At 47.8% G+C, this 23,318-nt stretch overlaps 1 protein-coding gene across 1 annotated transcript in view; it reads left to right on the top strand.

Annotated features, from left to right (window-relative positions):
* Nucleotides 1-22,764, top strand: part of IL11 (interleukin 11) — a 31,492-nt gene extending 8,728 nt beyond the window's left edge. Inside the window, exons 2-5 of the mRNA XM_069200624.1 lie at nt 15,333-15,496; nt 16,225-16,311; nt 18,764-18,922; nt 19,864-22,764. Of these exons, the coding sequence (XP_069056725.1) occupies nt 15,333-15,496; nt 16,225-16,311; nt 18,764-18,922; nt 19,864-20,025 (572 nt within the window). The 3' untranslated portion in view covers nt 20,026-22,764. The remainder of the gene's footprint in view (nt 1-15,332; nt 15,497-16,224; nt 16,312-18,763; nt 18,923-19,863) is intronic.
* The last annotated feature ends 554 nt before the right edge of the window (nt 22,765-23,318 follow it).

A 23,318-nucleotide genomic window follows, 5' to 3' on the forward strand; every position in this document is an offset into this window, starting at 1 on the left:
CCCCCAAACACCAATCTGCCGTGGGGGTGCAACAGGGTGGCCAGGAGCGGGAGCCCCATGCCCACCTCAGCGATCTGGGCACCCTAACCCACAAGCTGGTGTGTACATCCGCTGGTTGGTTCAGGACTACAGGATCCTACCTGTTATCCAGGGGACCCTTCCTTGGGGACCCCTCTGTTGCTTAGGGTGAATTTAGTATCTCATCTCACGCCTTACCTCCGATCTTAAATCTAAGGGATGGGAGGGTTTCGCTGGTTACAGGACCCTCTGCCTTCGCCGCATCCACGAAAAGACTGAGGTCTGATCTGGGAGGCACTTAAATAGCCCCCAATGGATACGGCGCCGGCGGCCGGAAGTGCCCACCCCGTGAGACTCCCAAATCCTGCTCTTCTGCCCTCTCCCCTCACGAGGCGAGAGGGCAGAAGCACCACTGCCAGAAAATGCATGACCAGCGTACAGGGCCCTGGCCTCGGTGGCCCCGGGTCCTAAGCGCCGCGCCTCCCCAATTTGGGGACAGCGTTCTGCCATAGTTTATATCTGCAGTGCTGTGTCCTGCTTCTGCTCCAGAGACTTCATTTTCAGGATTATGTGCAGTTCTGAATTTTGCATCTGCAGTGCTGTGTCCTGCTCCAGAGACTTCGCTTTCAGCATTACGTCCAGTTCTATAACTTACATCTGCAGTGCTGTGTCATGCCTCTGCTCCAGAGACTTGATGTTCAGCATCATGTGCAATTCTTGAGTTTACACCTGCAGTGCTGTGTCCTGCTCGAGAGGCTTCATTTTCAGCATCATGTGCAATTCTTGAGTTTACACCTGCAATTCTTGAGTTTACACCTGCAGTGCTGTGTCCTGCTCATGAGGCTTCATTTTCAGCATCATGTGCAATTCTTGAGTTTACACCTGCAGTGCTGTGTCCTGCTCCAGAGACTTCATTTTCGGCATCTTGTGCCATTCTAGAGTTTAGCATGAGATCAGAAGCGGTTTTAAGAAACATAAACAAAATACTAGATGGTTGAATCTTCAGGTCCCACGATGAGAAGGTGAGTATTCTAGACCTGTTTACAGCGGAGGAGATATTGGATGTTGAAACCGGCTCGACATATTCACAGTACAAGAGGCTGCTCGTTATGTGACCGACCCCGCTCCAGCCCCAGCGGCCCTTCAAAGGCTCCTGCCTGCCAGGGAATCTCTCAGCCTGCCTCCTTTCCTCACTCCGGCTGGATGCCGCCCTAGCCTCAAAACAGTAGGAATTCTGACGTGATTGCTGTCAAAACGTGTAACCTTAGTTTTACAAGGGTGTTAAAAGTGGGCAGTTGATTTATGGCGCAATACTGTGTATACTAGGCTTTTTCTTGTCGTGTTTTACAGCCAGATGTAAAAATCCCAGATGTGCCTGTCCCGGGGCTGATGCTGTGCTTTCTCGCAGTGGGCTCGGCTCCAGAGACATTAAGAAAGGCTTGTCTGGAGCGCGATTTGGGTATTTTTTCAGGATGACATTTAATAGCGGTTGGATAATTTTCTATTACTGGTTTTACTATTATAATGTTCCATGTAGCTTTGGAGGCAAACTATTACAATATTCCCTCACTAGTCATGAGTTAAACTGTCCGTGGCCTGACACGCTTCCCGGTATTCACTACTAGAAGGACCCTCGCTATTACACCATTACATTATTCCTCAGTGTTTCAAGGTTTGCTATTATAATATACTACTTCACATGTGCACTAATAGGGAGATTCTTCACTGTTGAAGGGATCGCCGTTACAGGGTTCCTTCCACATTTCAGAGGGGCAGAATTATAATATTGCATCCCATTTTCAATAATTCACGATTACCTTTTCCAGATTGTGTCCAGTGTTCGCAACTGATTCTTCAAATTCACCATTACAATATTTCCTTATAATTCTGGTGATAACATTCACATATTTCTACGGGTTCACCATTACAAAGGTATCATTTAAGAATTCGACTTTAAAAATATTCTTTCATTTTCCCAGGGTAAACTATGAAAGGATTTCTTCCCTCTTCGGAGTTCGAAATTTTAGATTTCAAGTTATAATATCAGGCTTTCGCTAATACACAATATCTTCACTAATCCAGTAGCCAACACTGGTCTCACACTCACTCGAATAATGTCCTCTCTGTCCTGGTATTCCATCATTTATTTATTGCAGTGATCCCTGGTGTTTCTGTGGATAACCATTTGAGTCTTACATGTTCACTTTTATAAGACTCCTAACCTAATCTAAAATTCATAGATTCATTTTTTTGCCTATGCGCCAGGATCTCCAATTAGAAATGTCATTATTTGCTTCCAGTGTTGCTTGACCCAGTGAACCCCACTGGGTTATCATTTTGCACTTTTGCAAACTGGTATCACTAAAGGGATCAGTCCTGAAATGGCCCAATGGCCTTAGTTTCGCCATTCCTCACTGAAGGGAGCAGTGGAGTTATAGGGTCCTTTCTTGACAGTCCGTGGCCCCTCAAAGGATGATAGGCCTTGACCAGGTAACTAGAGGCTGACTCTGCCCCTGTCCTACGAGCCTTTCAAGGGCCCGACTGGGCACCCATCTAGTCTCCCATTGGCTCATTCAGACTCTGGAACAGGAATCACTGAAGCAGAAAAGGCCTCATTTCACCTCTCTGGGACCCTTTGCTTTATGTTTTGGCTGAAGGTCTGGTTAAACCAGTTTGTTTTCCCCGTTCCTGAAACCTTGAAAATATTTTTCCTGCCCCATCCCCGCCGCCACTTGTTTTTGCGATGTACAGATCTTTACAGCTGAAAGCCTCTCGTCACTCACTTTAAGAGCGTCTACTGCAGCAGAATAAACAGCCCGAGGGTTTACTGGGCCGCCTCCTGGCCTCAGAACAGTTGAATCCCATTAAGCAGGCTGGTAACCGAAGACACATCGGCTCTGGTTGCTGGGTTTCTCTGGGAGACATCTTTTATTGAGTCTCACTTGTTGAGTCGTTGCCTCCAACTTGGCTAATGGTTTCACAGGCACGCGATGAGCAGAAGCGCGCGGGCTCTTGAGTCAGGGGCGCGTCAGGGCAAGATCCAGCACTGCAGGGGGTCGGACACCATCCGAAGCCTCGACTCTCAACAGGGTGGTCTCTCCCCACAGACAGGGGCATCTGGGGACGGCACTGTACCCTCGAAGTGTTAGGCCATCCCCGCCTCAAGCTTCAGCCCACAGCAATGAGATCTCTCACCACAGGTCTGAAGTGCATCTCCAGCCCATCTCAAGCATTAGGCAGGATACCATCCGCCTCAAGTTTCATGTCAGACTCTGCCCAAGCCAAGCGTCAATCGAGCATTGTCCAAGTCAAGCTTCAGGCAGACACCATCAACCTTAAGCTTCATTAAGACACGGACCACCTCCAGTTTCAGCTAGACACCATCCATCTTAAGCATTATTCGTACACTGTCCATCTCAAGCTTGTCAGACAGTGTTATGTGGATTTATGCAGGCGCTTGAGCAGGTGTGTAGGCGCTAGTCAGTCGAAGAGACAGGTCTTCAGCTTCTTGCGGAATTCAAGAAGTGAGGAGGCGGCTCTGATGTATTGAAAGAAGTAGGGGGCAGACACCATTCATCTCACACTTCATTCATGCAATGGCTTTCTCATGCTTCAGACACTGGCCATCTCTAACCAATCAGACAGCGTCCATCGCAAGCTGTAATTAGACATCAAGCTTCAGCCACACAACCATCTTAGGCTTCAGTGGCACACTATCCATTGCAACCTTAAATGGACACCGTCCTTTTCACGTTTCCGCCAGACATCATCCATATAAAGTTTCATCCTTCTAACTTTATGCACCAGGAAGGAGCTGGTGTGAGTATGGTGTAAACTGAAAGTGGTTAGATACAGATACTTCCTGCTTAAGTCAGTTAATGCCCAGCTCATGCTTCAGTGGTACACCACCTCAAGCTACAGTCACACACCATCCACCTCAAGCTTCAGACACCATTCATCTCAAGCTTCAGTCAGACACCATCCGTCTCAAGCTTAAGTCATACACTATCCTCAACCTTCAAGTCGGAGACCATCCATGTCAAGCTTCAGTCAGACACCATCCATGCCAAGTTTCAGTCCACTATGTAATGATGGCTACTCATGCCTTACTGAGAACTGCGAGAAACGGCCATAATTAGACATATAAAATTTCAGTCAGACAACGCCCACCCCAAGCTACTGTCAGGCTTGAGGCCTCAGCCTACCACATGTTGTTCTCTAACTTTACGTGTACACAAGGGGCACGGAAAGAGCATGGGGTACACTGCCAGTGGTCAGTCGCAACCATCTAAAGCTTAAGTCAAACACTATCCCTCTCAAGCTTCACTCAGACAACATGCACCTCGGGCTTCAGCCAGACACCATCCATGTATTTCAGCCTCACATTCCAAGGCCCCTGGGGTGTCTGGATAGTGCAGTGGTGTTTCACACACCATAGCCTTAAAGCGCCACCCATAAATGGGGAGTTGGGCTGATAAAGAGGGCTCTGCAGCATCCCATCTTTGCAGCACTACCCATGAGAGGGGCATCTGGCTAGTTCACTCTGGGTCTGCAGTACCCCATTCACATTGCACCCCAATGTGGGGAGTCTCAGGCTGGTACAGTTGGGTTCTGCCCATCCCACTGCAACACCAGGTGCAGTGTGGGCTCTGCCGCACCTACTATGTGAACAGTCCCAGGCCTGCAGGGAGGGTTTCTGCAACACCCTTTCCTTGCAGGAGCCCCATGTGAGCAGTAGTCTCTGACTGGTACAGTGGGGTTCTGCAGCACCCCATCCTTTCAGAACCAGGCGCAGTGGAGTTCGGCAGCACCCTTTATGTGAGCACTCCAAGGATGGCACAGTAGGGTTCTGCAGAGCCCCATCCTTGTAGCACTAGGCACAGTCGAGTTCGGCAGCAACCCATCCTTGCAGCACCAGGCACAGTGGGGTTCTGCACACCGCATCCTTGCAGCGCCAGGCACAGTGGGGTTCTGCACACCCCATCCTTGCAGCGCCAGACACAGTGGGGTTCTGGACACCCCATCCTTGCAGCACCAGGTGCAGTGGGGTCCAGCACAGCGCATCCTTGCAGCACCAGGCACATTGCGCTTCTGCACACCGTATCCTTGCAGCGCCAGGCACAGTGGGGTTCTGCACACCCCATCCTTGCAGCACCAGGCACGGTGGGGTTCTGCACACCGCATCCTTGCAGCACCAGGTACAGTGGGGTTCTGCACACCGCATCCTTGCAGCACCAGGTACAGTGGGGTCCAGCACACCCCATCCTTGCAGCGCCAGGCACAGTGGGATTCTGCAGCACCCTCAATGTGAGCACTCCAAGGATGGCACAGTGGGGTTCTACCACACCCAATCCTTGCAGCACCAGGCACAGTGGGGTTCTGCACACACCATCCTTGCAGCACCAGGCACAGTGGGGTTCTGCACAACCCATCCTTGCAGCGCCAGGCACAGTGAGCTTCTGCACCCCGCATCCTTGCAGCACCAGGCACAGTGGGCTTCTGCAGCACCCTCAATGTGAGCACTCTGTTGCTGGCACAGTGGAGTTCTGCAGTGACAGGCACAGTGGGGTTCTGCAGTACCCTTTATGTGAGCACTCAAAGGATAGCACAGTGGGGTTCTACCACACCCCAATCTTGCAGCGCCAGGCACAGTGGGGTTCTGCAGCACCCCATCCTTGCAGCACCAGCCACAGTGGGGATCTGCACACCCCATCCGTGCACCACCAGGCACAGTGGGGTTCTACAGCACCCCTATGTATGCATTATGTGGCTGGCACAGTGGGGGTCTGCAACACCAGGCACAGTGGGGTTCCGCACACCCCATCTTGGTAGCACCAGGCACAGTGGGGTTCTGCATACCCCATCCTTGCAGCGCCAGGCACTGTGGGGTTCAGCACACGCCATCCTTTCAGCATCATGAGTAGTGGGGTTCTGCAGCACCCTATCTGTGCAGCATCATGCACAGTGGGATTCTGCACACCACATCTTTGCATCATCATGCACAGTGGGGTTCTGCACACCCCATCCTTGCAGCGCCAGCCACAGTGGGGTTCTGCACACCCCATCCTTACAGCATCATGCGCAGTGGGGTTCTGTGGCACCCCTATGTGAGCACCCTGTAGCTGGTACAGTAGGGTTCTACACACCCCATCATTGCAGCACCAGGCACAGTGGGGCGCTGCACACCCCATCCTTGCAGCGCCAGCCACAGTGGGGTTCTGCACACCCCATCCTTACAGCATCATGCGCAGTGGGGTTCTGTGGCACCCCTATGTGAGCACCCTGGGGTTCTACACATCCCATCATTGAAGCACCAGGCACAGTGGGGCGCTGCACCCCCCATCCTCGAAGCACCTCCTATGAGAGCAGCCTCCGGCTGGTAAAGTGGCACTAGGGACTGTGGGAAGAATGGTGCATTGAGTCCCGGCAGTCTCGGCCCTGCTCCTCCTCCAGCTCTTTCCATAAACCATTTGACTCCATCCAGACTCACCTCCCTGGAAAGCATGAGCACCACTCTTTCCGAATTTTATTTTCCCTGTCTCCCTCTCTCTCTCACCTCTTCTGCAATTCTGTCCTTTCATTCATCTTTGCATCACTTCACCCATTCACCATGCGCCTGCTTGTGCCGCCCACTCTGCCCTCTGCCCTCTTTCCGTGCCCGCTCCCTTTATACGCAACGGTATGTTTGCTGTCTTGTTGGCATGATGCGCTGTGCGATGTTATGTTATACTTTTCTGTAGGGTTTACGCACTCCGCGCCTTTCTCCTGCTTCTCTTTCATTCCCTCTACTCGCTGCCCTCTCTTTGTGTTTCATTCCTTCTCTTTTCTCCACCCTTTCTTCTGTCTCTCTTCCCATCGCACCATTCTCGTCCATGCCTTCACATATTTCCCCCTCTTAAGACTTTTTTCTCCTATACCCCTCTGCTACTTTTTATTCAGTGTCTACTTCCCTCTACCCTTACTTTCCCTCTGCTCACCTCCCCCTCGCTTCCCTTGTGTGGTTCTCAATATCCCCCTCACGCGCACCCCACTTTCTCCATCTGTGCCCCCTTACTCTTCAGTCTCCTGCTCTCTGTCATCTATCTCCCGTCCCATCACATTCGCCCGTCTTGCTCTCCCCTCGCTTCCCTGTCTCCCTCGTCTCTCTTCTCACTTCCCCCATCTCTCCTCCTCTCTATTCCCTCTCACACTCTCTCCTTCGCCGCCCTCTTCCCCTCGCGCGCTCGCTGACTTCCCTTCACCCTGTCCTCGGAACGGTCGCCACGGTGACGGTGTAACCCCTAAATGCTTTACTACTAGCACTCGGAGGAGCGTACCCTCCCTGCCCGACGACCCCCTCCAGGGCTGGCACAGACATGGTTTGTGCTGCTTTGATGCCAGGCAGGCGTCTGTATGGCTGTCTGGAGAGGCGGTCTGATATGTATGTATGTATAATAGATATGCGCTCCGACACTGGCAATAAAGGGCAGTGGGGTTGGGAAAGAGTCAGTCGTATGCTGTTTCTGACAACAACTAACGTCTCAGCCCCGGTTTTTCGTAGACCATGGCTTGCCAAAGAATATCCCAGTCCCTCCGCAAGTCAGTAGATCGTTTACAGCTCTTCCAACTTCCGCCTGACTAGGCCCGTGGCCGCCATTTCCCTCATGCCCCTAGGATGCGGCAGCCCGGCGTGGGCGGCATGATGTGGCAGGAAAGGCCCAGCCCGGCAGCCGGACGTTAATCCTGTTAGGCGCTAAAGATCTCCACGGTGGTGCTGATGCAAGACGAAGAACACGAGGCGGTCTGGAGCAGGGAGCCTTCCCCGATCCAACTCTAAGGCCGGCCCCCCGCCTCCTGCGCGGCCTAATCTGGGTTTGAATAGGAAGTTACTGGAGGAATGTCAGCAATGCCAGCTACCCGCTCTGTCCTGGGGTGGCCCCACCTTCATACCACATGTTCCCAATTTCCACACCCTCGGGCTGCCAGCCTGGCGACATCCAGATGACCTGTGTCGTGACTCCCTCGATGTCTTCAGACGTCAGGTGTTCTCATGGAATGGAACGAGCTTTGCTTTGGCCGGCTGCCCCCTTCCTCTTCATTATTTTCATGGGTTTTTTGGCTATTGTGAAATCCCACGCTGTTTCCCACTCGACTTCATTTTTTAGCTCGTGCCTAGGATCAGTGTATTGTCTCAACTACCTCATGGTTTCTAAAAAAAAAATCATGCTGAAAAAAACAAACTTTTATAGGTACAAATAGGGGATTTTGGTAAGCCTTCTTCATTCATTTGACCCTTGAACTATCATTCTCATGTTGCTTTCGCTCACCATAACATTCAGAATTGGACATTGGATTAGCACCTTATCAATGTGTTTTTTTGCATTTTCCAAGACTCTTGTCTGACCAGGAGTGCACAGCCCCTCGAAATGGAGAGCATTTCAGTGCCAGAGCTGCTGTGCACTGACTGCTGTGCAACTCCTTAACTTTACATTTGTTGATGTATTTCAGTGTTATTTTTTTGCATAGCGGAAATAAAGACAATTCATGCTTCTCAAGGTCATACCTATTGTGTTTGCCAATGCTTGTCTTCTTTGGCTGCAAGCCAGGCTTCCAAACTTCGTCTAGAAACAGAAGCTACACAAGACGGTGGTGCCCAAGGGCCCCTCTGTGGTATAGGTCAAAGGTTGGACAGTTGTCTATCCCCCCTCTGCCTTCCTTGAGATGCAGGGATAGGGAAGTTGAGTCTGAGCTGGACTTAGATTCAGTATGAAGTCTGCTAGTTATTCTGAAACCTGTGGCAAAACAAAAGAGAGACTGCACAAAAACATAAACTGTCTGAGGAATGTGAGCATTGCTCCAAGATTTAAGCACTTTGAGGTGGTGGCGGGGAGGAAGCAGGATTAGCAGAACCACAACGAGCGATGAGCTCACTGGAGATGAAGGATGCCTTCAACCGGTGGTACAGTCAGCTGTGTGCCCAGGGCTGCCAGAATGTCTGTGTTTGAACATGCAGATTGTGGAGTCATACGCGACCTGGCTACGCAGAAAATTACTGCGATTCCTAGTTCTTGACACCATAGGTAGCCAGGCAGTAGAGGAAGCTCTCCAGGGGAAATGATCATCAAAGCAGAAAACAGTTGTGTCTTGTGGACCTTGGGATATAGGTGAACGTATCTACAGGTAGGGATGGAGTTCCAGGCATGTTTTTGGACATGTTTAGATATGGGTGAGCGATGGTTAGAGGTGCATAGATTAAATTCTGACAAATGGTCTATTAATTTCATCCAATTTCTCATCGGCCTCCAGGTTTCCTTTGTCTGCCTTGCCACAGAAGGTGCGTTTTAAGTGGCAAACATTGATGAGTGTGTATGTGTGCGGAGAGCATCTTGGACATACGGAAGCGCTTTGTGAGTCTTTCCTCCCTTCTGGCCCCGATCATCGTTTCATTTCTCTTGGCACGCTGCCCGCCGATAATCCTACACCTGTCACTGAGTGCTGGGTGGGAAGGCCTTTCACCCACTTAGATGTTGGATGCCATAAATTCTGTATTAGCATGGGCTGAGAGCAAGAGATTATTTCTGCTATGAAGTTACTTTCCTCACCATGTCTTTATATTCTTACAGGCTTCTGCTTAACCCCAAATACCACAGGTGCCTACCACTAATGAAAGGATTAAACACTTCCTCTACCACAGGACACATTCACACCCTTAAGAGAATATTTCTTCTAGGGAGACAAATATTCTTTCCGTACACATTCTACCACAAAACCACAATTCTTCCTCGATAACGGTTCCTCCTAACACAGTATGTTATTGTTATTTGTACTGTGCATTACTGCCGCTTATTTGACTTGTGAAGCAGATGCAAGCCTCCTTTTTTAAATAAAACTCATACTCGATTGAAAACATGATTCACCTCACAAGAGAGCACCCCAAGAGGGCCCACTAACGACTCAAAGAACAGACTTCCTCCCACAACTGCTCTCTTCTTGAGACACAAGCACTCTCCTCTACCAATAAAGGACACACTTTCCTCAGAAGAGCGCACTACTGCTCAAATGCACACTTATTGTACACTTACAATGACACTTCCTCTCACAGTAGAACAACTTGCCATGCATGCTACCTAGCAAATCGATTTTGTCCCGCAGAGAACTTTTTCACACACGCCACACACTCTCCAACGAGGCTACCACCTATACACTATATTTCCTGCAACAAGGCTTCCTTTAGCAGAGAACACTTTCTTTCACTAGACTGCACCATACAGGCCACCTATTCCCACCACAAGACTTCTTCCAAAGCCTTAGGTCCACTCACAGGGCTTTCACTTGATCACACTTCCGCAACCCCCACCAAAAGAGTTATTTCTTAAGAGAACACTTTGTAAGACAAAACTTCCTCCCACAGCACACACATCCAACAACAATGTGTGCTACTACAAAACTTCCTCTGAAGTCCATAGGTGCAATCACATGACTTTCACTTATAGATCATATTTCCACCCTTCTTCCTATCACACTGAACACTTCTGAAGGCAAGGTTTCTTCCAGCAGCACATGCATTCCCCAACACAACTTCCACACTCAGGCCACATGTCCTGCCACAAGACTTCCTCTAAAGATCATAGTTTCTTTCAGAGGACTTTCAATTATTGATAACACTCCCTCTTCCTTGCAAGACTACCTCCCACATAGAACACTTCATAAGGCAAGACTTCCTCCGCAGAACACACATCCAACATGATGTCCCACCACAAGGCCTCCTCCAAAAACCATCATAGGACTTTCACTTATAGATCACACTTAGAGCCTGATTTACAGGAATCTGGCACATCGTCACCGATGTGTCAGATTTCTTGCACCTGCCGCCCTTCACCTAACGATGCCATAGATGCTGTGCATTTACAATACAGAGCTCCACGGTGCACGTTTTTACAGATGCGTCAGAAATCCCGACGCATCTGTTGGTGCTAAACTGATGCATTGCTGGTGTTGCATCGTTAAACTGGCAAAACTCTAGAAATGCGAGGAGAATCCCATAGGAAAAAACCCTGCATCAATTTTACGCCTGCTCTGAACAGGCGGTAAAATGTTGACACAGTGAAGTCGTAGAATGAGGCAGTGAAAAGTTTTAAATTTCACTGCGTCAGTTCTACATGGCCTTTTCCGAGGGAACACCTACCCTGCATACATTATTCCAGGTGAAGGTAAAATGTGAAACAGGGCTTGACAAACTGATGCATTGCAAATATGGAGCAGTGTAGTGCACTGCCAGCGCCACCGTTTCATAAAAGAAAATCAAGCAGCGGTGGCGCAAGGGGATTGTAAATTAGCCCCTTAGTCTCTCATCCTCAACACAAGATTTCCTCCCACAAAGCACAACTAGTAAGGCAAGACTTCCTCCTACATAATATACATCCAAGAACAAGACTTCCACATTCAGGCTCTGCGCTCCACCACAAGACTTCTTCCAAATACTGTCCATCCTACCTCAGGACTTTAACTTATAGACCACACTTTCTACCACAAGACTCACAGAGAACATTTCCTTCCACTTCCTACCACATGACTCCCGCATTCACCCACATGCTCACCCACAGGGTATTCTCCAATGACAATAATTCCTACTACATTCTTTCACCTACAGACTGCACTTCTTCATAGAGAGAACAGTGTGTCATATTCATACATAAAGAACACATTTCCTACCATTTAATTTCCATCTTCAGGGCACTTGTCATACCTCAAAACTACGCTTTCGCTCGCAAAACTTCCGCCCACAGAACACACGTGTCTCACTCGCCCATTTTGTTCCACAAAGCACGATTCTTTCTACGAACTTGCACACATGCTATCATCCAATACTTCATCCCACACGACTCTCCCCACAGAGAGGAGCAACTCACACACGACTGCCTCCCATAAACCACAACACCCTCCCTTATAGAAGAGTTCCTACCACAAAGCCCATTTATACCTCAGACCTTATGTCTTTCCACAGACTTCCCATCTTGCCACAAGAATGACTCCCACAGGTCACACTTCCTCCTACATGCTTTTCTTCCAAAAATCACGCATCTTTCTAGAGTCCATGGGGCCGGCTACAGCAACCAAATTCTAACAACGCTCTCTCACAAACCTTCTCTTCACAACGCACTCTCCGTTTGAACAGTATTTCTCACCAGCATGACTGCACCTGTTGCACAGGAGAACACGTCCCCCGTATGTGTGTATTTCTCGCCAATAGACTCTCAGCCTTTGCAGCATTCCTCTGGCAGAGGAGCTTGATTTGGGAGCCTACCGCCTTCCACAATACACCCCCCTTCCCGTCCCACAGGGCACCCTCTCCAGCCGCAGTGCAAAATGGCAACATGTAGTGGTCGCTAAACTTACAAGTGGTGCCCACGCACTGCTGAAAACTGCCCATCCCGCGGTACAGTGTGTATCTCTATCCGGCGCAGCCCCCAACGCTCTTCCCGCACTTCCTCTGGGGGCTGGGTGTCCTGGGAAGCGTTTAATCAGAAAATAATCTTTTTTAACAAAAATGTTAGTTGTGACTAAGGGTCATGTGCCAAGACGCTAAAACCGAGCCGGTGCCACGTGCTCCGTCTTGCCTTGGCAGCTCTGCAGGCTAGGTGGTGCAAGGGGGTTTAGGCTGAAGGAACCTGCCAGCCAGTAACTTTCTTCAAGCTCACAAGGTTCCACATTTTCGTGAGCCCTGTATTTAATTCTCCGTTAACGTATCTCGTATGATAAACTGGACCTTCTTGTGGCGAGTAACTAATAAGTAATAATTGTATTAGCTTTTTGACTGGCACGTCATTCCGCCGGCCTAGCGGCACACTGCGCCACCGGACCGTCGTGTTTTTTGCCGTTACGGTGGCGCAGAGCGCCGGCCCATACAAGGCCACGGAAAGCCACCTTTCGTGGCTTTTTATGGCTTTGTAAATATGGACCTTAGATTCTCACTTGTCCTACCACACGTTGCACACCTTGAGCCAGTCCAGCCTTTTTTCGTACCTACGGACCATTTTAGAAGGGATGCGATGTGGCCTAAATGACTGAACTACTAACTTTGGCACTGGGGAACCGCATTTGAGGTTTAACATCCTGCTATTCATTGCAAATTACTTAATCCCCTGTGTTTAAAATTATGACCCTTATGTAATGTAATCTAACGGTCATGTAAAACTGCAAACATATCTTCTTCACAAGAAGACACTCTAGGGCCGACGGGTGTAAGGAGACAAACAGAACTGCAACTCCCAAAATGCAGAGTGTTGTTGGGAAAAGAGCCGCGGGGGGCTGAAAGCGTCAAACATGATATGAGTCGATCCTGAAGCTGGATAATTGCTCTTCCGGAGCGGATTTGGACACATTCCCGCTGAGCTAGCTTTCTCATTTCCACGTCCCCGTGACATGGCCCTGCAAAAAGCCGGGTCCATGAGAGGTCAAGTTTACAAAATGAAAGCCTCTTCGGATTTCGCACTCTGGTTTTACCGAGTCCCTCGAGAGAAACCAGTCCCGAGTTTTCCAGCACAAAAAGACAAACATCATGCTGTCTTTTCCTGTCTTCTGGCCAAGTGCTTGCAGTGTCTGCCAGGAAGTCGCGTCAGAGGGGGGAGGGGCTGGAAGCGACGACCTGATAAAGTGATGCATGCCCTCGCGTTCCCATTTTAGCTACTGTCTGCACGAAAAACGGTGGCTTGTGACCCCAAAACATCCCGCCGCACGCCGCCCTTGTGATTTCCGCTCTATGGGGACATTTGTGGGAATCCCAGTAGTCTCCTGCCGCTAGGATCCCTGCAGGAGTGGGGAGGGGTGGCTCGCCTCAGATGAGACATGAACCTGAGACGAACTTGGCTGACAGTCATGGGCTTCTGTGGTGCTTTACAAAAGTCAAAACAGAGTTCTTTACTTTTTTTTTATCTAGAAACAATTATTTTAAAGCTGACGAGCCGATTGGTCGTGCCCTAGACTGTGGTTTGGGCCCACCTGGGTGTAGCAGAAATGTTCTCGCCGTCAGCCAGACAGACCATTTTTGCGGGGGGAAAGGGATGTACCACTGAGTGTACCAGCCCTGTTCTCTTTCAGTCCCCCGCCCTGTCGGGGTATAGAGAGAACCCCCAAAAATCAGCCTATCTGTGGTTTAGCTTGGCTAAAACTGCTTTTTTCGGAAGGCCGTGACTTCAGATGGAACAGAAGTCATATATATTATAGATTATTTTTAATGCACTCAAGTCATTTTAACGCCACTGGCCACCTAAATCGATAGTTTCAAAAGTTCAGGAAAATCAGTAACTCGTCGTAATCCCCTAATGCATCAGTAGATGACTGCCTTTCATGTAACATTTCACCAGCTGTCGATCTGGGGGTTGGGGGGGGGGGTGGAAATACCTCTGTGGATAGTGATCGATGATGCTTGATAAACCAGGTAGCAATGACAAGGACTCATTGTAACTCATTATATAGGGAAGAAGATAACTACGTTTCCCAACAAATCCTATAAAACTCAGCACGTGACTGTACGGGGTCCCCTCTATCACGGAGAAAAAGGGGTGCATTTGGACAGATTCTTCGGTTCAAACCGATACACGTTTTACTCTCCGAAAAAAATATCAATCGTCGCATCCTGTTTGTTTCTTGGTGCTCCACTAATACATGAATGCTTTATTTCCTGGTTCTGTTATCACACTCACCCCTCATCCCTTCACCTCTATAAACAGGTAAAGTCTATCTTTTACCGCTCCACATGTGCAGGTCTGCCTATAATAAAGCAGGGAGCACCAGGGTCCTAAGATTTTCTTCTAAAAACCCTTTCTAAGAACCGACCAGTCACACAACCTCAAAATTGGCCCTGGAGGTTACTGCTGGATTTGCCATTTCTTCATTTCAGCTGGGAGGGATGGTGAATTAATGGGACAGAGACAGCTAGGTTGGTCAATGCACCACCTACAGATCAATATGCAAATGGTAGGTCAGAGGTTTATGAAGACAATTGGCCATGTGGCACACCTGGTGTTTACGAGGGTGTAACCTGGAAGCCTGAGAGAAATGCTATATTTAAAAAGCAACAGAGGTACTCTTATTGCGTTAGGTTTATGTTCTTCATCAGAATGATATCAGGAGCGAGGCCTTCTGGAAATTAAAAAGGATGATCTTTTATTGATATTGCTTATTTGGTGCTTTTCGCATCAATGGTGACAGGGTCACCAGTAAGATCTGGGCCGCCCCAAGTATGATGTTAGTCAGCAAAGTATTGAGTAGAACCTTAACCACGGATGGAGCTCTTCTCCTAGAAACTGAGCCCTCTTTATCCTTCTTTCCACCAGGCGCTGTGTGTCGGCTGGTCCTGGCATTGCTAAGCCTTTGGGCAGGCTTAGAGGCAGCCCCTCCCTTGAAGGCCAGACCTGTGGAGCCCAGCAGCGATTTGACCAAGATTCGGCAGATGACCAAGCACCTGTTGTCCGACACCAAGAAGCTCTACAACATCTTTGTAAGTACTCAACAGAACCTGCAGTACTCACTATATCACAGTGGTGTTTAGTGTGTTCATCTACACCTCTTGCACTTCGTATACGTACCCACATCCAGTGTTACATTGGCAAATCGCCTAAAAGATGTGTCACGGCAAGAGTGAAGCCAGAGATCATGTTGGGTATTTGCTAATATGGACAGCAGGGAATTTAGCTTAATTTTAGGGTTGGTGGTGCTTATGCACTGAGAAATCCTTTGCTGTACATAGGGAATGAATTCAGTGCAAGGGTGATGGTGAATAGAATTCCCAACAAGACGAGGCCTCTTATAAGTCAAATGACCTCAAGACAGCTAGTCTCCTTAATTTCTAGGCCTACTTTAACCAAGGACACAGCCTGTCTCATTCATAGATTGCCTATTTACTTCCTCTCACCAATAGGAGCACAGTAGGCCAATGTATCCTTCTGTCTTTCTTCCTTTGATATTGTCTGTGAAATAACCTTCAGTGGATCGCATTTGATTAGCAGCTCAGGGCTTTTGGAGAGTCAAAGAGACAAGGGATAGCGTTGGTGTAGCTGAGTCGGGTCCCTCAGTGCACAGTAGTTCAGGATAAAGTAACAGGGCATTGGCTAGCTGTTGGCAATCGGTCGCTTTGAAAGAAAATGGCAGAGCTTTATAAACACAACATTGTTTTCAGAAGGGGACATTGGCACTCTTTAACAAGCTCAATTTGCTCTTCTGTTACAGAAAGCCAAGTATCCAGCGGAGGTTGAGCACAAACTGGAGTTCCTGCCCACCGTGTCCATGAACGCTGGAGATCTGGCAAAGATACAGGTAAGGGATGAACCAGTGCACAGGTGATGGTGAATGTAGCGCTGCACGAGGAGACCGCACACATGTATTGAGGAAATGGTAAAAAGCTGGGCAACGACCAGGAGAATATAAGGGTATTCACAACTGGGGTACAATTTGTATAGGCCCCCGGTGAGGGGAACAGTAGGATAGGATCATGTGTGTAATTTCAGACAGTAACCAGAACTGCTATTACTGTTGGGGAATAAGGTTGACTTACTTAGAGCAGCCAGGTTATGCACAGGGCATAGACGATCCGCAGTGACGTAGCAGTGGCATAGTTAACCGGAATACTGCTTACTACATATCTTGAAGCCAAAGGATTCCACGAAGGCAACACATTAACACTAAAAAAGAGAGAAAGTGATGGAACCCTGGGGTACTGTGAGATGGTCGAAGTGAAGTGAATTAAAATGTGGCATGGAGACAAAGGATTGGTGGGTGCGTCAGAAAGAATTGCACCAGCTGTCCCCTTTTTCACAGTATTACCCAAATGATGGGCCTGAGTGCTGTGCTCCACTCTACCAAACACTCTCAGAGAAAGGCCAGTGGCATGATTGGTCCCCACTTCTGATACACTTTAGATCTCCTGGTTTCTCAAGAGCTTTGAGGTGCCATACATTTATAATGGACAACTGTGTTTTTCGCACGTGTTGCATAACTACATGATGTCACTTCGGCAACCCATGGTAACATACTTCGGATGTGATGTTCAAAGCCGTAAATTCTAAAAGGCCATCTGAGGGGTCGCATAACGGGACAGGGGACGTCACAAAGGTGCAACTGGGTTGCATACAGGTCAGGTTACATTACAAACGGGAGTATAAATCACAGAGAGGGCCCATGTCATCACAACAGGGACATGGGGTGACATAGACGTCACAGGCATCGGAAAGGGAAACCAGGGTCACATACAGGTCTGTGACATGACAAAGGGGAATGAGGGTCACACACAGGTCACGTGAGATCACAAAAGTCTGAAAAGGTCCCATTCCAACACTTCGACACCATACAAGATAGCAGGGGTCACGTTTAAAAAACGTTGCAGGCTGAACGCATCCAGTGCCAAATTGAGGCCACGTTGTGTGAGCTGAGCAGGATGACCTCACCCGGGACAGCTGAGGTCCTTGATGTGTTGTCTGCTTCGAGAAAAGTCACATTGAAAGCTTCCATGCCTTTACTCAATGAGAGGGCTGATTCACCTCCTGCAGCTTCTACCTCACTGCTTCCCGTTCGTATCTCATCTTCATTTTTGATTTTCTGTCAGTCGAGATTGCAGTGTTATTGCCCTTGCTGAGATAATGGCTTGGGCGCCGTCTGATGATGTCATGTGCAGGCAAGCCTGTCACGAGCCGGACAATTGAATTTCTTGCTGCGCCAATAAAAGAAAGGAGGGTAGGCAGGCACACCGTTTAGACGTGTGGAAATATAGCGATTTCCTGTCAGAAAATTGCCTCCGAATGACAGTAGAACCGGGGAAAGTTACTGGCATATAATTAAAAAAAATTAGAACGTAAAACCTGACATTACTTGTGATGTTTTCATTGCGTGAACTATTGAACGCAATTACGACTGGCCCGTAAATTCTGACGAGCCCTAGAACAGTATTTCCAGGGGGCTAAAGAACGGGGATTTTGACTGTCCACCTATAATGGAGGCCAAGAGCTCTTCCACAACGGACGGTCAGAAAGTTAACAGTCGTTTATGCATTTAATTAGGACATTGGGTTATATTTTAGGCTGTGCAACCCCACCCGCCATTACATTAAGATTAAGCCTAAACTTATTTTCTAACATTAAGGGGTTGTAATTAAATACAATAATTCATTACTGCAAGAGTAAGATAACATTTGCTACGTTATTGGTTCGATATTGAATTATCTTTGTATTATTTTACGGTAACTTGATACCATCTAGCGATTTTGTATATTAATGCAGGCAAAAAAATTGCACGAAAGCTGTATACATCATTCAAAATGCCATTTAAGCAAATATTTTGGAATTTGCTGAAAGAGCATTACACCATTTATGTAAAAGGCGCTGAATTGAATGAAAATGTGACCTCTGTCTAACAGATTTGTTGATCCTCTGATATGTAGTTTTTGCACTGTCGTGTAAGAAAATAGTCATTAAGGAGGGGGCGAGATCGAGTGGGATGAAACTCGTCAAACAAATTTGAAGGACATTTTGGTGCAGGTTCGGTTCCTCTTTAGGGAGCAAAGTTACAGGCAGTCAGAATTGCCCCTTAAGGACTGAAGTTATGTTTTACTCGGATTCCACTACATAGCCACGGTAGCGGGCTTGTTTGTGCGGTTTGAAGTGTTTGCTTTTATGCAGGTCCTGAGTGGGCCTGTTCTATACATGTATTGTCTTTTAAGAATAGTTTCCCCGCGGAACCTCCCAATGACCTCTCCCTCTCTGTGCCTCACCCCCAGGTGGCCAAGGGCCTCGCTAAACTCAGCGCAGACCTCCAGATCTACCAGAAACACTTCGACTGGTTGCAGAAGGCGGCGCCCATCTTGCGGCCGCAGGACCACGCGTACAGCAACTTCCACCACCGCATCGAGAACCTCACCAAGGAAATGGAGCACCTGGTGAGTAAGCGCGGGAAGGAGGGAGATACAGTGGGGAAACGAGAGACTGAGTGATTCGGAGCGTGTAAGGCTGCCAGTGAGGGAAGGAAGGTCTTTGGATAATACATTTACGAAGTGAGCGAGTGAACTAGTGAATGAGGGGACTAGGCAAGGAGGGGGTGATAGTGGAGAAGGGAGGGATTGCGTGAATTAGAGTGGATGAGTGAGTCAGTCAGTGAGCGAGGGAAAGAGTGGGGGACCGTGAGTATGACAGGAAATGAGCGAGCGAAATAGTGAATTAGTGAGTGAGGAAGTGAGGTGATTTGAGCGAGTGAATATATATAGTGAATGAGTAAGGTGGATCAGCCAATGAATGCGTGAGGGAGTGAGAGTGAATGAGTACGTCAGTGAGTGCACGAGAGAGAGAGATAATGGGGGAATGTGTTTAAGTGAATGACTGTGAATGACTAAATCACTGAGTGAGTGTGAACTTGAGTGAATTAGTAAGTGAATGAGCGAGAGACTGAGAGTGAATGAGAGAGAAAATGAGTAAGCGAGTATGTGAATGAGTGAGTAAGGGTGAAAAGAAGACAATGAGTGTGAATAAGTGAATGAGCACGAAGGAGTAAATACCTTAGTGGGTGAGTGACAGTAAGCAAGTGAGGGCATGAGTAAGTGACTGAGCGAGTAAGTGAATGAGTGAGGAAAGGAGAGAGTGAGTTAGCGTGAGTAAATACATGAAGGAGCGAAGAGCGAATGAAAGTCAGTAAGTTATCGAGTAAGTGAGGGAATAGGTGTGAGCAAGGGAATGAGTGAGCGAAGGAGAGTGAGTGTAAGTGAATGCGTGAATAAGTGATCGAGTAAGCAATATGTCTGTGCCGAGGACCGAGACCCCGGATTTGATAATCGCTTCCGTGTTCCCCCGCATCTCTAACTTGAGCCCCTATTTCTGTCCCACACAGATGGCGAAGCTGAACTTGCCTTGGCCCACTGTTCCCGTGGTGCCACCGATGCCAACCTCTGCCACCCATTGGCCCGTGGTGCATACCGGACACGCCCTCTTCCACAATTTCCACCTTTTCTTGGACTGGGCCTCTCGGGTGCTGATGCACGTTAAGTTGTGAGGCACAGACACCTTCGCCGCTACCACTCAAGAGCTCTGACCCCTAAAACCTGTGCGACGCCTCGACTTGCGATGTCAAGTGTCTCCCACCAGCTCTCACCCCACCACCCCCGGTCGCCGCTTTGTGGGGTTGGCAAGGGGAAGGCGAGCAGAGAGGCTCAACATTCCATTTTTTTTATAGATGTATAAATAGGGAGAGAGAAATGTAGCGATTCTATACATTGTGTTAATATTTATTTATTTATTGTATTTTAATATTGCCGGTTAGGTTGAACCTTACAATGCTGAGTTTTTTTGGTGCACAAACTGTTCCTCTGTTTTTTGAGGAATGGAGTTAAAATAGGAATTGAATACCTTCCCTCTGTCTTCTTGTTTTGAAGAGAGAAGTGAAGTGTACATGGTGTCAAAATCATATGTGTGACTGTTTCAAGATCATTGGCTGTGTCTGTGGAGATCCCTGTCATCCATTATTATATTTTACCTCTGGCATTGTTTCTTTGTTGTGATCTCTTTTCTACCTAATTTTCTTGTTGTCGTCAGGGCTCTTCTGTGGCTCTCCCCACCCTTGCCATTTTATGTCTCTGTCCATGCATGACTCGGCCTCTTTAGCCACCAATCCCTGAACCCTAGCGCCGAAGTGAAGGATTTCCAAAGGCAACATCGCCATCTAGTGGCCATCTGTTGAATTCCAGGCACATACATGATGCATACATTCTTGTCCTGTTCCACTGATGGTTTCTTTTGCTCTTTAAGGAGGCCTCACTTAAACATTGAGCTTTCAGGTCCGATCTCAAAACGTAAATAAACTTTCCAAGCACTCTAGGTCCCAGGTAATTTACTCAGGGATACCCAAAGTTGTTTATCACCGTCCACTAGTACCATAACTTTCGAGCTAACCCTAACTTTCGAGCTAACCCACTAGTTCGTTACATGTCCTCCTGGTACGCACAGCTGTACTCTCTGCCTATATGTCTAGTTATCTCTCTGTCCATCTACCTTCCTTATACTACCCGTCTGCAAAACAATTCAGCCCCTCGTCAGGGTTAGTAATCTATCTGTCTATCTATCCAGTGCTTTAAATGGAAAAATAGAAGTGCAGGTACTCTGTACCAGAGTACCTGCTTGTTTCTGAGAAGTGCCGGTACTCTCCAATTAAAAGTATTGAATTTTTCTTGAGATATGCTGGTACTCTTCCTCTCAAAATAAAAAAGTGCCTGTACTCAGTACCGGAGAGTACCGGCCCATTTAAAACAAACTAACTAACTAACTAGCTAACTAACTAACTATCTATCTATCTATCTATCTATCTATCTATCTATCGATCGATCTATCTATCCGTTTTGACAGTGTGCATACTAACTCCCCTCTCTAATTCTCGCGATATATCCATTGTCCATCATACTTCTTTCTCTTTACCCATTTTCCTTCCTACTCCTGCATCTGTATACCTCCCTCCAACCTGTTCTCCTGTCTCGATCGTAAGCAACATTTGCCCAGTGCCTTAAGTCTGATCCACACCCCCAGGCGTCCTCTACGGATACCTGCATCTCAGGACCCCTGGGCACTTCCACGCCTCGTCACTTGCACACTGGAGACTCAGCAGAATGTTGGGGAAACACGTCAGCAGCATCGGGTCAGGAGATGCACTCGAGAAAATAGACTGTTATGTCACCCCCTAATGCATCCTTTGTGTCTGTCTAACCACGTGTCATGGTATTTTTGTATTGTTATTTATAATAATTTATTGAAATGTTTTTTTAAAACGTATTTTTTGGAGGGAGGTTGGAAAGGGAAACCGTTGGAATGTATTTCCTCACACAATTTCTTCCTTCAGTTTCAAATTGGGAACTAATGAATACGGACATAACGCGGCACAAATAACTCCTTTTCGTTCAGATAAGGTGGTGTTCATATCTTGGTTTATCTCTTTGAGCTCCGGGTGGAAACACCACGCCACGCAGAGGTCTTTTCTGAGTGGTGCTTTTAATCCAGGATCGTATCTTGTTTGCCACGTTTGCTGTCCCACCCACACCCCGTCCGCCCACTCCAGCCCCCAGACTGAAACCTCTCGCTCGGGCACATGTCATCCTATGCCCGGCCTAACTCTTCGACTACTCGATTCGAATGTGTTCTGCTAAAATAGTGATGCACCATTAAACCTTTCCGTCTAGATGACTCCTTGTACACCAAAGCAAGTCAACGGGAGGTTGTTACATCTCCCACCCTCAAATTGATGGAAAAAGAACTGAACGAGGTTTCTATATTCTCACTGTCAGGAAAGGTCTAGTCCCAATGTCCTTTCCATACCTGAATTGAAAATTCAGTTTTCTGACCCCAAACCACTTGTCCATGATGAAGAAAAAAATCCCAACTTTGTGCCAGATCTTCGTGAACAGTGTCCGATCGCTGGCTTAGGACATTTACTTTATAAAGCCTGGATTCCAAAACCGTCAGTCTAACGTCTTCTACCAACCAGTGTGGAATGAGAGATTTGTGCTGGTCAATTATCGACCAATAAAGGACTGCTTGGGAGACAGTCGTGATTTCTGCAGTTGCTACATTTCCCCACCCGTGTCATTATTTATTCAAGGCCGATGGTATTTATAAGACATTTCTCTTCCTCTGTGTAAGTTATTTTATTTATGGATTTCATGTTTTGAAATGTACATATTTATTGTTAGAATGTAGCTAGGCCTCCTTTTTATATGAACAATTTGAATAAAAAATACGACTGAACTTTGCAATTGTTCTTTCCCTTTCTTTCACTGTGGAAGCAGAGGGTTGTGGTGTGGGGTATGGTTGAGAACTCTGCTGGTTTTATCTTTCAAAATAAAAAGAAATACATAAGGTATGTTGTTTTATTTGTCGTGGCTATGGATATGATATATCATATAAATAAACTCTGAATATTTCGATAGTCTCCTATTGAAAAGCGAATCCTTCTCCAGAGTTTGGATATTAGGGCCCATATTTATACTTTTTGACGCAAAACTGCGCTAACGCAGTTTTGCGTCAAAAAAATTAGCGCCGGCTAACGCCATTCTGAAGCGCCATGCGGGCGCCGTATTTATTGAATGACGTTAGCCGGCGTTAGCCGCCGGCGCCGTCTGGTGTGCGTTAAAAAAAACGACGTACACCAGGCAGCGCCGGCGTAGGGGGATATGGGGCTTGGGCGTCAAGAAATGGTGCAAGTCAGGTTGAGGCAATTTTTTCGCCTCAACCCGATTTGCGCCATTTTTTTTCACTCCCAACCCCCATAGAAACGACTCCTGTCTTAGCAAAGACAGGAGTCAC

Source organism: Pleurodeles waltl, chromosome 7 (assembly GCF_031143425.1).
Source record: "Pleurodeles waltl isolate 20211129_DDA chromosome 7, aPleWal1.hap1.20221129, whole genome shotgun sequence".
NCBI lineage: Eukaryota > Metazoa > Chordata > Amphibia > Caudata > Salamandridae > Pleurodeles > Pleurodeles waltl.